A 16894-nucleotide genomic window follows, 5' to 3' on the forward strand; every position below is an offset into this window, starting at 1 on the left:
TCATTGGTACATCAAGTCAGTTTGGCTACAGCATTGTCACCCTCTGGATTTCAGTGTACCTCTCCTTCCTTGTCTAAAAAAGGAATTTGAGTAGTGGATTCAACAGTTTGCTCTTAACCCAGGCTGGCCCTTTCAGCCCCCAATCCTTTGTCAAGAGCTGTTCACCACTGCCACAGACATGGGGTGGTAGCTTATCTTGGTCACCTGAAAGTCCAAGGTCTTTGACCTCCCATTCAGAAGTCAGACCATATCAGCATCAAGGAGATGCGAGCTCTGATTCTGGCCCTTCGGGCTTTTCACTCTATGTTCTCTTCAGGCCTCTTGCAGGTGTACACAGACAACATTATAGAGATGTCGACAAGAATGGGGGCACAAAATTTTATCTCCTCTGCAAGATGGCTCTTCAGGATTGGGAAGTGGATCTCAGTTATCAGTTAACTCTTCAGCCAGTACACAATCCCTCAGAGCACATTCTAATGGCAGACTCTCTGAGCAGGTCCAAAATACAGGCTCATGAATGAATGCTTCACAAGGAAGTGTTTCTGGATGTTGTGCATTGGTGGGGTATTTCTCAGGTAGATCTTTTGTCTCCCCTTTGAAGAGGCAGCTTCCACTCTTCTGTTCCAGAGTGCCATGCCATCTGGCATGCAAGATGGATGCATTTTCCTTTCCTTGGGAGGGGATGTTTCTTTATGCTTTCCCTCCTCTTCCTCTACTTCCAAATGTTCTACAGAAGATTCAGCTGGACTACACAAAAATCATGCTAGTGACTCCCTTTTGGCTAATACAGCACTGGTTTCCCCTCTTAATACATCTGTCCAGGGGCAATCATCACAAGTTACCTCATCAGTTGGATCTCCTCACACACAGAACAAAAGGTCTCTCATCCATCCTCACTTGTCCACTCTGCAGCTGACACTGTGGGTGACAGGGTTTTGATCCCTTTCAGGAACCTCTTTTCTGAGGACATGCTCAGGGATTTACAGGAGTCAAGGAAACCATCAACCAGGAAATCTTATATGTCCATATGGAAAAGATTTTCACTTTGGTGCCATGCTCGTAACCAGGATCTTTTTTCAGTGGAGGTCCCTCTGTCCTCTGTTATTTGTATGGGTTGCTCCAGTCTGGCTTGGCCTGTTCTTCTGTGAAAGCCCATTTGTCAGTCATTTCAGCTTGTCTGCCCTTGAATCATCCTTTGACTTTTCATTTTGTGGTCAAACACTTCCTTAAAGATGTCCTGCTTATTAGGCCTCCAAGAAAACCTATTCTTCCTCCTTGGAACCTTCATTTTGTTTTGGAAAAATTGACTCAGGCTCCTTTTGAGCCTACAGATTCTGCTTCTTTTCAATGTTGTACCTGGAAGACTGTTTTGCTGCTGTTTATTACTTCTGTTTGAAGGGTTTCTGAGCTCCAGACCCTTATGGCCATTCCTTCTTTTTTTGGTTTTTTCACAGGGACAGGGTGTCCCCTTCATACTAATCCTTATTTTATGCCCAAGGTAGTAAATGAGTTGTGCTTGATACAGTTGGTATAATTCCCTTCCTTTTTCCCTTCTCCTCAGACTGCTAGTGAGGGTGTCCTGCACACCCTGGATTTCCGCAGACAGCTCAGGTACTATTTGGATAAAACTAGGACTATCCATGAGCCTGATCAACTTTTTGTTTCCTTTCATCCCAGGTATTTGGGTTTGGGTGTTTCTAAGCAAATCATCTCCTCTGGGATATCTAAGGCTACTTCCTTTTGTTATTCTTTTCATTGCAAATCTCTGTTGACTTCTGTTATAGCTCATTGCACTAGAACTGTTGCCTCTTCTGGTGCCTTCTTCAAGGGGTTGGACACCAATTCCATCCTTGAAGCTGCTACTTGGTCTTCCTTTCATGCCATTACTAAGCATTATAAGTTGGATATGGTTTCTAGGGCCAGAGCAGGTTTTGCTGAAACAGTTTGATGTGGGTTTGTTGAGGGCTCCTCTTAGTCTTCCATCTCCCATTCTGTTTCTTGAGCTTTTTTACTCTCCCTTCTATGTACAATACTGCAACAGTGATATTGAAGGGCATAGTACAGTTGTGTAAAATCTTACCATAAGAGTAGATGTCCTTCTCTTCACTATTGCAGTATTCGCTCCCTCCCTCCCTTTATCTCTTGTTTGTTCTGCAATTTTTCCTTCTGGATGGGCATGGATTCCTTTGTGCTATGGAGACTGTTTTCTTCTGGAGCAATTCGGTTCTGGATAGTTGTGCCCGTACATCTCTTTTATGTTCTATGTTCTGTGTGGGAAGCATAAATGTGGTGTATGGTGCATACAAGATCTTTTATGCTTTTGCATACTGGCTGAGCGTCGGGCTGCCCTGGGTGGGAGATCCCTTCTATGTAGAATATTGCAACAGTGAGAAGAAGGACATCTAGTGTTATAGTAAGATTTTACACAACTGTACTTTCTGATGAAGTCCAACTTTGTAACAGACAAAAACACTTAACTCCAAAATAAATTTATTTACATTTATGCCTTGAGTTCATGACTTCCTCTGCAACCATGTTTTTTTTTAAACTATATTTTGGTTTGTAGTTTTTGCAAGGTGTTTTAGTTCTGTCTTTTGCTCCATTGTACTTGCATGTAGCAGTGTAGATAGCTCTGCCAGATTCGAGCACCCTGTCTTGTTTCTGCTTCATTGCTGATACACATAGTATTGTAGTATCTGGCTAGGACACTGGGTGCTATTTCAGGATTTTGCTTGTTTGCATGTACTCTAAATTTTAATCTGCATTTCAGTCACATCTGTACATGACTTGCACCCCGCTTTGCTTTCAGTATGGGCAGAACAAGAGGAGAATGCTGACAGCTGCTGCAGGATGCAGCAGAGACTAATGGCACAGAAGGGTCAGTGAGTTCCTACTTCCAAACTTGTTATATGGTGTACCAGCTATGGGTCCTCCTCACTGAAGGCTGCATTTCCCTATGCAAGCCATGATTTTCCATATGAATCACAAGCATGTCAATTCTTGCTTATTGCCTCTTCAGCCAAGGCTAGGGCTGAGGCAGGTGAGCAGGGTGGAGTCCCTCACTGGTGGAGGGCTCTGGTCCATCCCAGGCAGATTGCTCATCCCATTAGCAGTGTGTGTGTGTGTGTGTGTGTGTGTGTGTGTGTGTGTGTGTGTGTGTGTGTGTGTGTGTGTGTGTCTGGTTACATTTACAAAACTGCATGTAGATATAAGTGTGTGTGTTGGGACAGACTCTTCATTTTCAAGCCCATTGACTATGTAAGAGTTCTTTAATTATTAGAAAGTTCATTTTGTCTACGTTAAAGAAACAAACAAAAACAAACACTGTTCCTAATCAAATGATATACAGGTCCACACAAACTAAATAAATCACAGAGTCATTATAAGGTCTAAAAGAGAAAACACTATTATTTAGTGTTAAATGATTTTATTTTTATAAAACCTTTTTTTAAAATAAGGCATTACCAGGTTTCCTAATAAAGTGGGGTCTTACAATGCATAACATGTTTTAATTTCTTGTTGTTTATTACTGAATAATTTGGTTGTTTTATGTTTTTAAATGTTTTTAATGATAAGTGTAAACTAAGTAAGTGATTCACTGAGTATTTGTATGACATGATACTTAACAATTTAGATTGTATTAACCTGAACAACTCTGAAGAAGCCTGATTTATATTTGGCGAAGGCGCTCAGTTGTTCTGTGTTGGAGTAATAAACAGTCTGGTCACCGGTTTCGGTATTCATTTCTGTTTTCAGTTTTGGTTTGGTGGTCTTTTTGGCCATTTTTTTGTTTTTTATATCTATCCCTTGTCTTTGGAATAATGTCTAATCATGTCTACTTGTTGTGTGTGTGTGTCAGTTTGATTAGTTCAGTGAATTGGAATAATAATCTATATTAGTGTTAATCAGCAATAATCTATAGGTATAAGATATATGGCATCTTCAAAGTAGAACACATTTGGGCCTACTCTTCATCAAGGGTGCCTCAATTCTGGATATGCTAGCATTTTTTTCCCTTCACATCTCTGCACTGCTTGTTCTATTTAATTTAATATTTTTGGCCAATATACATTTTTGCTTTTGTTCTTTCTTTGCAAGTATGATTTATTTATCCTCTGATGCATCTACAGTTTCATTTGATTGAGAAATATTATTTTGTCAGCTTTGACTATTCAAACTTAAAAATAACTTATTTCTTCCTTGAACAAAAAATACAGCTCAATTTATTTCCCTACCAATGATTTGTTAGACTAGCATTTCATTGTAATTAATTTCATTAACTGTATTTCCAAACCCATGTTAATATAGCTAATGATTTGTTTTACCTTTTCTTCTGTCATTGGTATACTTTGGAATAACACAAAGAATCTCTATTTTTTTCTCTTCTTATTGCTCTTCAAACTTCTCTTGTAAATATTGTCTATGTACCAAATCTGCAATAAGTAAGTAGTGTTGTACTAATCTGTACTTCATTTCCAGTTCATATTTATGCAGATTAATTTTCATTAATAGTCACAGCACTATAGTTAGGGCACTGCAAGGTAGATGGCTGCCCTGGGTGTAAACTGCTAGGGTGGTGTGATCAGCACCTCAGATGAGATGCCCATTGGTTGCTAATGCAGTGACCATAGTTATTTAAGTAGCTGCCAGTGATATAGTGACTGATTAAATTATTGTGTTTAGCTGTATTTAGTCTCTGTGCATGCTTGCAAAGTTGTAGTGAAAAGCTAAATAAGATCTTTAGTACAGATACCATTTTTTTTTGTGATTTTTTTTCAAATTCAGGACCATTCTTGTTTTGTACCTTAAATGTGGTTTGAGGGGGTGTCACTGTCGGGATTATACAGGACACCAATAAACCCAGCTATTGAGCTAAGTCTTGGAAGTGTACTGTTTAAGATTTTCTAAATGCTTGATCATTGTTTAACATAAATTCTCACATATATATAGTACCACTAGCTTCTCCCATGTAGGATCACAATTTCTATGCCACTCAGTCACTTGCATGCAGAACAACTGTCTTATTTTAATGTCATAGTATTTTAACATTGGTACTCCAGTAACTAATTTACTGAGCATTTTAAAACATTTTAAACTCCACTCTGATTCTATAACTTTCTCCAACAGCTTCCTTAGATGCAGAGTGAACTGACATGTTTTAGGTACAATGTTTGCAAAATAGCAAATGAAACCTAAACATATCTGTAAAACTGCTTTCATCTCATTGATATCAGCTGCAGTCTACCTTATTTAAGAATATGATACATGCATATTTGCTCTCATATTTTTTATTTGCTCTTGCCTACCTCAATATTATTCTATCAAAGTATTCTAATATCTATCATTTTTTTCTAATGCTCGTCATGTGCCTGACTCTTCAAATCATCAGTTGTGTTTACAACATCTCCTAAATATTCAATTACCTGTGCAACAGCTCTATGAAATACTTCTCATTCTGAAGAAATATCAAACAGAAAAATATATATTGTCCAGCATGAAATGCATGCAATTAGAAACTTTCTTCATCTAGACCTATATGCCTAGTACTGAAAAGAACACATCATTTCTTCATCTACAAGCTATAACCAATACTCTCTTTTAATCCCTTGATTCTAATTTCTACATCAATGCAAATGAGAACTTTGTTTTTTTTTAAACAGTAATGATTCCATTAGCCCATTATTCTGGCTACAACTGCTTTTTGATGTTATCTTAAACTTCTAGTTGTTTCAATTCCTGTTCAGGTCTATACTAGAGGACTACTAATACGTCCTTGGTACATTTATCACTTGCATAGCATCAGCATTTATTTTTATGTGATATTCTATTCATAACTGAATATCTTCAAATATAATAGTACATTCTGCACCTCTGTACAGTTTAATTTAATATTTCATTTAATAAGTCTTAGCATTTGTTGCAGTCGTGTGTCATTATTTCTCATACATCTTCAGACTTCATTGCATCCATATTTTCATTTTTTCCAGTACCCAAACAGCTCCTTTCCATCTATTTGTTCAACACATGCAAACTCATTTGAACTGTTGTTGTAACTTTTACATATCATTGAAAAATGGGTCTGCTGCATCTTCTGTATAATTGATTAAACTGAGAACATATATTTCTCTTGTGCTTCTAATCACATCTATTTTATAATGCTTGAACTTTCACTGCTCCATGGCTTCATGTCTCGGTATCTTTACTGCTATAAGACATTCTCACTATGTTTTTTATTTTTAAAGTTTTCTTTTACTCACAGTTTATCTTAAAGATACTATTTTCTCAGTTAATTATTTTAGTATAAATCTGCAATTTCATTTACTCTACATGCATTCATATCTTATGGTAAATTTAGGTTTGTGTCTATAAACAGTCTGCCCTGTGTTGAATACTCTTTTAAATGACAAACTATTCTTGTTAATGAACTGTAAGGCTGATTAAATTCACAGAACTTAGGTTGACACTCTAGTTAGCTATCTCAAAAATCTAATCTGTCTAGGGCTTTGTGTTATTGTGAAGAAAACATGGGAAACACATGGCAAAATTGTTTCTAGCCTCACAATAATTCCTGAAGTCTTGAATTGCTGATGTTTTCCCTTTTCCTTATCAGGAAAGGCTTTTTTCCACAGAAAATGTAGAAATATGGCACACTGCATCTTTTTGAATTTGTCCAGACTGAGGAATAATTCAATTTGCTGGATTCAACCTTCTAGTTTTCTGTTTAGCTGCCTTGCAGGAAGAAAATTCATGGTGGTAACGGCTAGACCATTTTGCTACATGCAAGTTATATTATTGTACTGATCTCCATTTAATAAACAAATATATTTCTCCACCTCTGAAAAATATACTTCATAACTTTTTATGCCATATAACACATAGAAGTTCCTCAGAATGCTGAGTAAACAGTACAGACACTATGGATATGTTAGCCATATTCAAGATGAACTTAGATCTATGGATGGAAAACAGAAAATGTACCCCAGGACTGATGGACAGAGACAGCTCTGAAGGCTTTATTCCACACATGGGTCCCCTCTAATTATCTATGGTATGATCCCAGTTATTCTCACTAGGGGTAATTATCAACCATAGGATGGGTAAGGTCAATTGAACAGCAAATGGAAGACTAACCTAGTACTTAACTATGAATCTATAGACAAATTTGTAGACCTTTAAATGAAGATCTTAATTTCATTATTCTCTGCCATGCAGTTCAATTATATGCAAGTACAAAAATCTAATAATATCCACATCACTTTTCTTCAAGTAGGAATGTGCAGTTTTTAAACTACTGAGCACCAGCTGCAGTACATAAGTACACTCTCCCCTTTTCCTTTGAATATTTTTGCACCTGCCATTCACCCTTTATCTCCACTGACCTTGCATTATCTCCAGATATATAAATATCAATATAGTCCATTGCTGCTGCTTCACAGAATATGAGAATAGGAAATTCTTTAATTTTGGCAGTTGCTTCCTCTGCATTTGTAAATATTAACATTCTGCCAGTCCAGTAAATCTTGAATATTGCAAGAAAAGTTTATCTAAAATTCAATTTACGTCTTTTACATTCCCTAGTGCTCCCCATAAAATACAGAGGCTGTTGAAAAAGTGTCCTCCTCTGAGTAACCATGTTGAGAATAGGTGGGTTAAACCTCTACTGAATGTTCTCACTGGTTGCCACAACTGACACAAGGCTTGCTCTTTCTCCAAGCATGTCAGAAGATATATTGAAATAAACTTAAGTTTTCCATATTTATAATCATTCCAGACAGAAGCAAATACATAATTTTCTCAATCCCCAACATTTTTTGAGAAGTCAGTCCATTGTGCATCTTTGCTTTAACATAATCCAGTGAAGTTGTAGTTTCCTCTCCTTCAAATACTTTGTTCAGTTTCATATATTTCCTTCAAACCCTATCTTTCATCACAATTAACTATACTTCCACGTAATAATACATTTATCCCTTCATCTTACATGTTTTTCATAAATCTCAACAACCTGCTCCTTGATCAACTTCATAAAATCTTGTTGATCATACAAAAATTAAATATTATCAATTTCACCTGCTTCCAATTGCCTCAAAGAAGCTGTCAAAATTCTACCAAACATTGTAAAATATGTAAAAAATTGGATCTTGCTACTTTTTAAAATTATGACAGATCAACTTCATCACATGTTGCACCCCTCACTCCGTAATGCCAACCATTTTGTTCTTTAAATTCCCATTTTCTTCAATAGTACCCATTCCTGACATTGTTATTCAGTGGGGGACATCTTTGCACACTAGTAACTCAAAGTTTGCCTTAAAAGCTTACTCTATGTCTGTACCTATGACTTTATTTGTATAATCTATATGTAGTAAGCCTGGGACATTTTACCAGATTATCCAGTTCTTGATTATAAAGCAAGTATATCCAGCATGTATTTGTTCACATACTTTACTGTTTTAATGTAATAATATGTCATAACTGATTCCTGGCAAAGAATGAATTGCTCTCTGCAGATGGAGGGAGGAAGGTTGTCATTCAAAGCATTGAATGGTGGGAACTGAAAGATGGTGAACTATGCCTGGGCAGGGCAAAGCCAGAGGAAATTCTGGTGGAGGTCTGTAGTAGTTCTGACATGCAAATCGGTCATCTGACCTGGGTATAGTGGTGAAAGACTAATCAAACCATCTTTTAGCTGGTTCCCTCCAAAGTTTTCTTTAGGATAGCTGGCTCTCAGTGGATGCAGTTTTATCTGGTAAAGCGATTGATTAGAGGTCTTGGGGCCAAAATGATCTCAATCTATAATTAAATTTTAAATGGGTAGAATTTAAGCTTTTTGCAAAGCTTGGGAATTTTGAAAAACCTCTCTCTTAAAACAGCACAAATAACAGTTCAAGTCTACTTAGGGACTTAGCCCAAATCAATCAGGTGACACAAAACAAATGTTCTAAAAAATTACAGTCTACACTCCAACTTACGCAGAAGCAATAATGATCACTGGCTGAGGACTGCTCAATAACTCGTAGGAGAAGGGCTCAGTTTTTGAATCCTTCTGCTCATTATCCTCTCATGACTTTCTGGAAAAATTCTCATCACTTCATCAGACCTCCTTAACATTCCCCAATCCCTATAGCAAACCCTGTTCCCTTACACTGGACTGCCCCACTCATTCTACCTCAAAAGGTGATGCAATAGGTCTGAGCATTTTGGCAAAACTCCATGTGATGTACCCAAAAGTGCAGATGAGCTCCTTTCCTGGTTCACATCTCTCTACCATGACTACATCACCCACTCATTTATTCAACCTATGCTTGATCAACAGTACTCCAACCCAGTGAAAAAGGGCCATTGTTAAATTCTTTCAAGAGCAGCACTGCTCACTTAAACTAACAGTCTAGAAAAAAAGTACTGACTACAATTTTCTTTTAACAGAATGAATACTTGCTGAATACTCTGATGTCCTTCCACTTCCAAAGACATGCTATAGCTATGCTGGCATTCCTTCTTAATTGAGAGTAAGTGTGTATGTGTGCTGTGTGCTGTGTGAGAGGGAGTGTGTGTGCATGTGTGTGTGTTTCTGCATGTGTGTGAGTATATATTCTAAGTGGGTGACCTTTTTCAGGGTTAGTTTGTTTGCCTTCTGACAAGTGAGAGTAGTGATAGCCTCTGGCTGCCATCCAAACTTAAAACAGATAAGTGCATAAACAGAAATGAATAAATACATACACAGCCACAGCTACAGCCCCCCCCCACACACACACAGCTCACAAACATATACACACACAGAGACAGATTTACTTTTCAAACATCCCACAGGGTGACCACTCAGACATACACAGAGAGATATCCAGACAGCTGCATTTATGCTACTGCAGACATGCACTCATGTGTACACAAAAATACAGACAGACAGGCAGACAGACAGACAGACACACACACACACACACACACACACACACACACACACACACACACACACACACACACACACACACACACACAGGCACACACCCACATGGAGAGCTTTGCAGTGCCTATCTGCAGTCATGCTATGAGCCCAGATCCATTGCCAGATTTCAATAGGTGTAGAAAAGACAGGAGTATAAATTTTCATCCTCAACACTAAAATAAACAGAGTCAAATTATCTAAATCATTCTACCCTGGTATTCTAGTGCCTGTACCATTTCTGAAGGAGACCTTATTAGCATTAGTTATGCCCTCAGACTGCCACATTTGCAAGAAGCTTCACAGCAAAGTGGCTACCTGCATTACAGCTGGTTTCTGTATACCACTGTAGTGGGACACAGGTCTTTGAATCACTCGGGCTAACCACACTAAGGGAACTTTCTCAGCACAGGGTTCCATAATGGTAAGCCTTTCTAAATCCCAGGGAAAATGTGTTGGCAAAATACATAACAGGCTAGCATAATAGTAAGTACAGCACCACTGCTCAGTTATGATCACCTTCATTTCAATGCAAACTATTCTTCACAGATGATATATAATACAGGTATATATAGTGGTGGAGCAGGTAGTATTGTCGCCTCACAGCAACAAGTTCTTTGGTTCGATTCTCGGCTGGGATGCTAGGATAAGGGCAAGTGAGGAGTTTGCATGTCCTCCCTGTTTTTGTATGGGTTTTCTCTGGGTGCTCCTGCATTCCAAAGACATGTAATAAGTGGAATGGGTACTCTAATTTGTCCATATGTGTGATTGTGCATGCATATGTGTGGTGTGGAAGAACAACTTTGGCAAGCTAGCTGCTCAGTGGTATGAACACTTGCCCTAAATGATTGCCACTCTTGAGGTGACACTCTGACCGCATGTGCAAAAATGGGAAAAGGGATGTGGATGGGTAGATGGATGGATGGATGGATGGATGGCCAGACAGACATATATCTATACTAATCTGAGTGTTCTGTTTGTTTTTTCACAAACACTTCGAAGAGATGCACTTAACTCAAGTATGATGCAAATATACTTTTTAAGTTTTTTCATCAAAAGGCAGGAGACATTGTGTGATAAATGGACCAAATGTTGTGAATCATGATCAAACTTGAGAATGGAAGTGCAGGATACAGTGAAAGCAAATGCAGTGATATTTATAATGTTTGTTGATAAAAGAACACCATGAGTTGTTATAAATTTTGGCATCTAAATTTCAATTTACAGTAGGTAATATTACATTATCCCTGTAGTAAAAATGATTAAGATAATCCTGAGTGCCAGGCCAAAATGACTGGTGTGTTTTATACAAGTTGTGTAATATCAGTTATACTTGATTACAGACAGGCTTATATTTCTGAGGACTTTCTGGAAAATCAAGTTAAAAATATTAAGTTGAACAACTGTAAATATTTTGTGAATAATAAATGCTAATAAAAATGCACAAGCAACAATGGTTTCAGTAACATACCTTCTTTCCAGTGACAATAATTAGTGGAGCTGCAGTCTTTGCATCAATACTATAAAATGTTATAATGCACACAAATCCAGAATTATATTTATTTATTATTTGTTGTTTATTTATTTATTTATTTGACATTTGTTAACTGGGTTGGTCCAACTGAGCCAGTAGCCCATTTTCAGTGGAGAACCGAGAAGAAAAGCTCCAAATACATAGAAGTACAGTAACATAAGCATGATAAGCATATTTGTAAGTACAGCACAGATCTTAGAGGTCTTATGTGCTACATAAAAAAAATAGAAAATATAATAGATAAAGCAAATAGAAACTTGATACATAGCTATAATACAAGTACAGAGAAGACATTTAGAGTATCGATGAAGTATATACATATTTATATGTGATGTAGTATTTAAGCTTGTGGGTCTAATATGTAGTAAAACTATGTGTTAAGAAGAAAGAATAAGAAATGGTGGAGTAAGATGTCTGTGTAATGAATAGTGGTAATTCAATAGTAAAAGAAGAATTAGGTAGGGTCATAACAGGAGCACGACTTTGTTTTAAATTTTTCTCTAGAGTTTTATAAACAACTTTTCATATCTTAGAAATTGCACCACCCAGATATATATTGTCAGATCACTTCCGGTCAACCAAACCAGAGGTTTCACATGACAGTAAGAAATTCCCTTGTGAGTGCTTGACTGTTGAGATACTTACAGGAAAATAAAGATATATTCCTATTTGCACAATTAACAATACAAACAGCACTGGACATCTCTCAAGATGTGCAACTTACAGTGCAAATGTTAATTACAATTTTCTTTAGTGTCATCTAAGATTTGCAAGTCACTTGAGTTTGCAATTATTAATGTAAATATGCAAATATTGCATATAGTGAGAATTATTAGGAAACAACTCTATAACATTTCACATCATATTCCTCAACATGTTGCTCTTTCATCAAATATGGATATAAATATGAAAATGTGAATAACATGCAACAAACATTGATTAATATCTCTACTGTAAGACATCTCAGAGTAACAGTATTAATATCACTTCAGTACTTACACCTTGCCCTTTCTCATGCTAGGAATATAGACCCCCAAAATGTTATGATGCCATAAATGACTCTGAATGTTAAATGGAAGTATACCAGAGAAACTCTACAGGCTTGAATGAGATAATATGCCATAGTCATAAAGATGTACAGCCTTTTGTGCCATGAAAGATCCATCAATATTTGATCTCCTATTCCTTCACAGAACTAGTAGTAATCAAATACTCAGTTAAAGGAACTAGACCTTCATCAGTACAGTAGCTAATTAAGACATGTTGGCATGACAGACTTAAATCCTAGTGCATGTCAAACCCCTGGAACAAACGTCCACTACATGTATAGCAGAGTAGTACCTTCGATGCTTTCAAAGTAAACCTAAATAATTGGATGGGGAGCCTCAAACTCTCCTCTGGTCTATAATGTCTTGCCCTCCTCGAGGCTAGAGGGAAATTTTGTCTAGGGTTTTTGGTTAGGTTTGAAATGAACTGCAGTCTGATTAAGGTATCCAGTACTTAACTATGAACCTACATAACATATCATGAATTTACAGCTGCAAAGATAGGAATGTATAAGTTACCATTACTGTTCAGATTTTCTTTAACTTGAAGGACTGTTCTCATCTGACTATATTATTTGTTTCCTACAAGAACTGCAGTTTTACTCTTGAAAAATCCCAAGGTTCCTTATATTATGGGCAGAATGCCACTTTTTGTTCAGACAACTGATGCTTATAAATAGATTTCTGGAAGAAGGTGGGGGAAGAAGGTACTCTTGTACATGTATGCTTTTATTTTTCCTTCTAGTTAATTGTTAATATGTCACCATGCTGTCATGTGAAGTTCTTGTATACAGGATGCAGATTAAGAGTGAAACAGAACTGAGATCCTATTCAATCAAAATCAGTGGTGCTGTGAGTTTTTCTTTTGTTGAATACTGAGCTTGAAGTTTGGTATCAGTGTACTTTACAGACTGAAGTGGTATACTGTAGTGGTTTTATTCAACTTGTGAAATATTAATTTTTAAGTATTAATTTTACTTACAGATGTATACCTGACTTATTTTGTTACTGCTGAGTGCTGCAAATGTGGTGTAGGGATGTTTGTTACACTTGTAAAGATGTGTGTCCTTTCCCCATGGTGGTATGACTGCTGGTGTTAATATATTTAAGTAAAGGGGATATGGAAAAGAACCCTCCTACATGCAGTCAAACACATTTTTTAACTATTTTCAATGGTTTTAGTCTTGTTTGTTTTGGATCGGATGCTTCTGGTTTCCATATTTGTTGAGTCAATTAACAGACATAACTCTGTTAACTTATACTGCCTGTATTGTCATCACACTGAATACAGGTATAATTTGATGGCAATGGCAAACTCTTGCAGAAATATATCACCAAATGTTATCTGTACTATAAAGAATGTTTTAAGGGTGTAATGCTCCATCACAATGTAAGTATGTCATTACAGTTAGATACAATGGTTTTGATGTATTATATGTAAAAACAATGTTTAAAAAACTTGACAAACATGGAATTTTATTGTTTTCATAACATTTTCTTTTGGGTTTCTAAACTTACAATTTCTAAAATATGAAAGGCCATATGATAAAAGAAAAAAAAATATTTTTTCACTATTGACTATAATGTTGGAAATATAGTTTCTTGCATTATAGCAGGCAATATTTGTACATTTAGCACAGCAATGTCAAAATTTGGTAGGACGCTGTCACAATAAAATACAGAATGGTGAACAGTGATGCTTACTGCAACATATGCAACATTCAAGTTAAACAGAAGCCTAGACATAGTTCATGAAAATTTGGACTGCATATAATTTGCATTTGAACGTTAGATAGATTTACAGAAGTATGACTATGTAAATGTGGTATGTAAAAATGTGTTGTCACTGTGTCTTCTGTCATTGAAAAAAAATCAGTGAATGAAAAAACATAGATTTTCCACACATGAATGTGTACTTAGAAATGCCAGTTGTCAGATATTTTTTACATATAACATCATCATAATTGTTGTTTTGGTGCAGTCTCTTGCATATTGATGGGCACAGGAAAAGATGTGATTCTCTGTATGTGGTGTTCAGCCAGTTATATTAGTATACTAGGCTTTTATTAATTAGAGAACTGTGTTAGTGTATGGCTTTTTAACTATAAACACATGCAAACCTAATGATAAGGAGAACACATTTAACTATACCTGTTGCTGGTACTGGACATGGTTCACATGGCTTGTTCCAGGCTTTTCCAACACTGGAAGCACAACAACACATTCTCTTGGTTAAGTTGTAGGGCAGTTCATTTTCACAGATTGTTCCATTGAAGTTTCTGAAGCAGGTTCCTTTTCTCATGTCTAAGAAACAAATTATATCAAATACACGTCTGTAAGTGTGCAGTCAAGTTTTTATTTTAACTATAATCATTAAACAAAATGGTTAAGAGCTACTGTCCCTTTGTGCACCAATGCTGCATACAAGTTATGCATTTTACTATTCAAGTTCAGATAATCTGAAGGAGTCAACATAAGCAAATCTGCAAATTAAATAGGGTCTTCAGATTCAGAATATTTATTCAAAAGTGTTTTGCATTATTTTGTAAATTCATAATGTGCAACTTGTTGTTTTAGCAGGGAGCTGAATGTCCAAGCAGAAAAAAAGGGCAATTGAAAGGGGATAGCTCCTCATCCACTAGATGCAGATATCCTGGATAAAATGTATTCATGGTGGGGGCAGAAAAACACAATCCCCTTTGTGTGTCTGCGTTTTGTGTGTGTGTGTGTGTGTGTGTGTGTGTGTGTGTGTGTGTGTGTGTTGGGGGGGATGCGGATTCCAAGCATCAAAAAACTTGCATGAAATTTTCACTGGATTGGAAGTTTAATAAATTTCCAGACTTAAACAGGAAGGAAGTCGCTTTATATTTCTTCTTTAACATAAATCTAGATTCTGAAGGACCTGTTTGTCTGCAGCAGACGTTCAGTACTTGCAGGAAAATAAATGAATGCAATTTCAGTTAAAAAGAATGCCCAAATAAAATGTTCTGCTTATATTTCTTTAAAGTGGTCAGTATAACTCTGAATTGTTGCTAAATTAAAATTATCAGCTTAAAAGAGAAATGCTCAGTAGGTGGAGTGGACACTCTAAACTGGCCATAGGTATGAGTGCATGTGTGTGTGTGTGTGTGAGTGTGGTGTGCCCGACCCCATGTATCTCCATGGGAGGAGGGTTGTGTGCCAGGCTAACAACTTGACCCCGTAAAAACTATAACAGACTTTTTAGATTATTCTGAATTTTTTTGAGTTTATTAAGTTTTTATTTCATAAATATATATCGCACAAGCCATGTATAAGAGTTTTCTTTATTAAAATAGCACAAATCATTAATTTTATCAGGTGGCTTAACATATTTATTTTAACACAAACAAGTGTTAAGTGCTCACGTTGGGATCATCTTTGGGAGATGTACCATACAAAGACAGCAACAACATATATCCAGTTTTCCTGATTGCACTACTCCTTCTGCTAAAATAAATTAAAAGAGTAAAAAATGGAACAGGATAAGGAGAAGAAACAAAAATAAAAAAGCACTAAAATATGCATATAATATGCTTTCTTAAGTTCTCACATTGATTTTAAGAATACTTCATACTTGGGGGTAGGGATGACATTTTATATATCCATAATCCACCCTCTTAGGTTGAAAGCAAATCCACACAATGGTTGTCAGGGAAATTAAAACTAGTATTCTGAAAATGTTTACTTTGCTTGAGGAAACTGCTGGGGTCAATAGGAGCAGTATCCACAATCAAAGGAAATGCAATTTAGAGACATATTTAGCGGTGATGAGGAAATACCTTGTTATAGGCTAATTTGCATGCCTCTAAATTGTGTGGTTTACCCCTAGTACTGATCAGTCTTTTCCTGTGGTAATTACACATGTATGGATAAACACCCATATTTCTCAACTGTCCCTGATTTTATAGAACATGCCTGGTTTTGCCTGTTATATTTGCCCTATCTTCATAAATTATGGGCAATTACAGTTAGAAATGTCAGACATTAAAGTTGTATACTTCCTGTTCTAAAGAAAATGTTTTGTGCTGCAAAACATGTTGTTCTATTAAGTGACTTACTCCAAAAATCCTCCAATTCACCCCCCCCCCCAGCTGCAAACACCCAGGCAGCTGCATTTACACAAACACACACACACACACACACACACACACACACACACACACACACACACACACACACACACACACACACACACACACACACTTACAAACACACTCACCCAAAACAATGCATACCCTTGCAGACATGCACACACTACCACACACATATGTACACTCATATATCCCCCACCACTACCTCCCCACAGACACCCACCTGAGATTACCTTTTATGTGGTCTCTCGTTTTGAAGGGGATG

General features: G+C 36.8%; 1 protein-coding gene across 1 annotated transcript in view; it reads right to left on the reverse strand.

Annotated features, from left to right (window-relative positions):
• FBN2 (fibrillin 2) overlaps nucleotides 1-16894 on the reverse strand; it is a 2449070-nt gene that overhangs the window by 514753 nt on the left and 1917423 nt on the right. The window contains exon 41 of the mRNA XM_044060803.1: nucleotides 14669-14821. Within this exon, the coding sequence (XP_043916738.1) occupies nucleotides 14669-14821 (153 nt within the window). The remainder of the gene's footprint in view (nucleotides 1-14668; nucleotides 14822-16894) is intronic.

The sequence above is a fragment of the Protopterus annectens genome, chromosome 2.part0 (assembly GCF_019279795.1).
Source record: "Protopterus annectens isolate FY-2018-M chromosome 2.part0, PAN1.0, whole genome shotgun sequence".
NCBI lineage: Eukaryota > Metazoa > Chordata > Ceratodontiformes > Protopteridae > Protopterus > Protopterus annectens.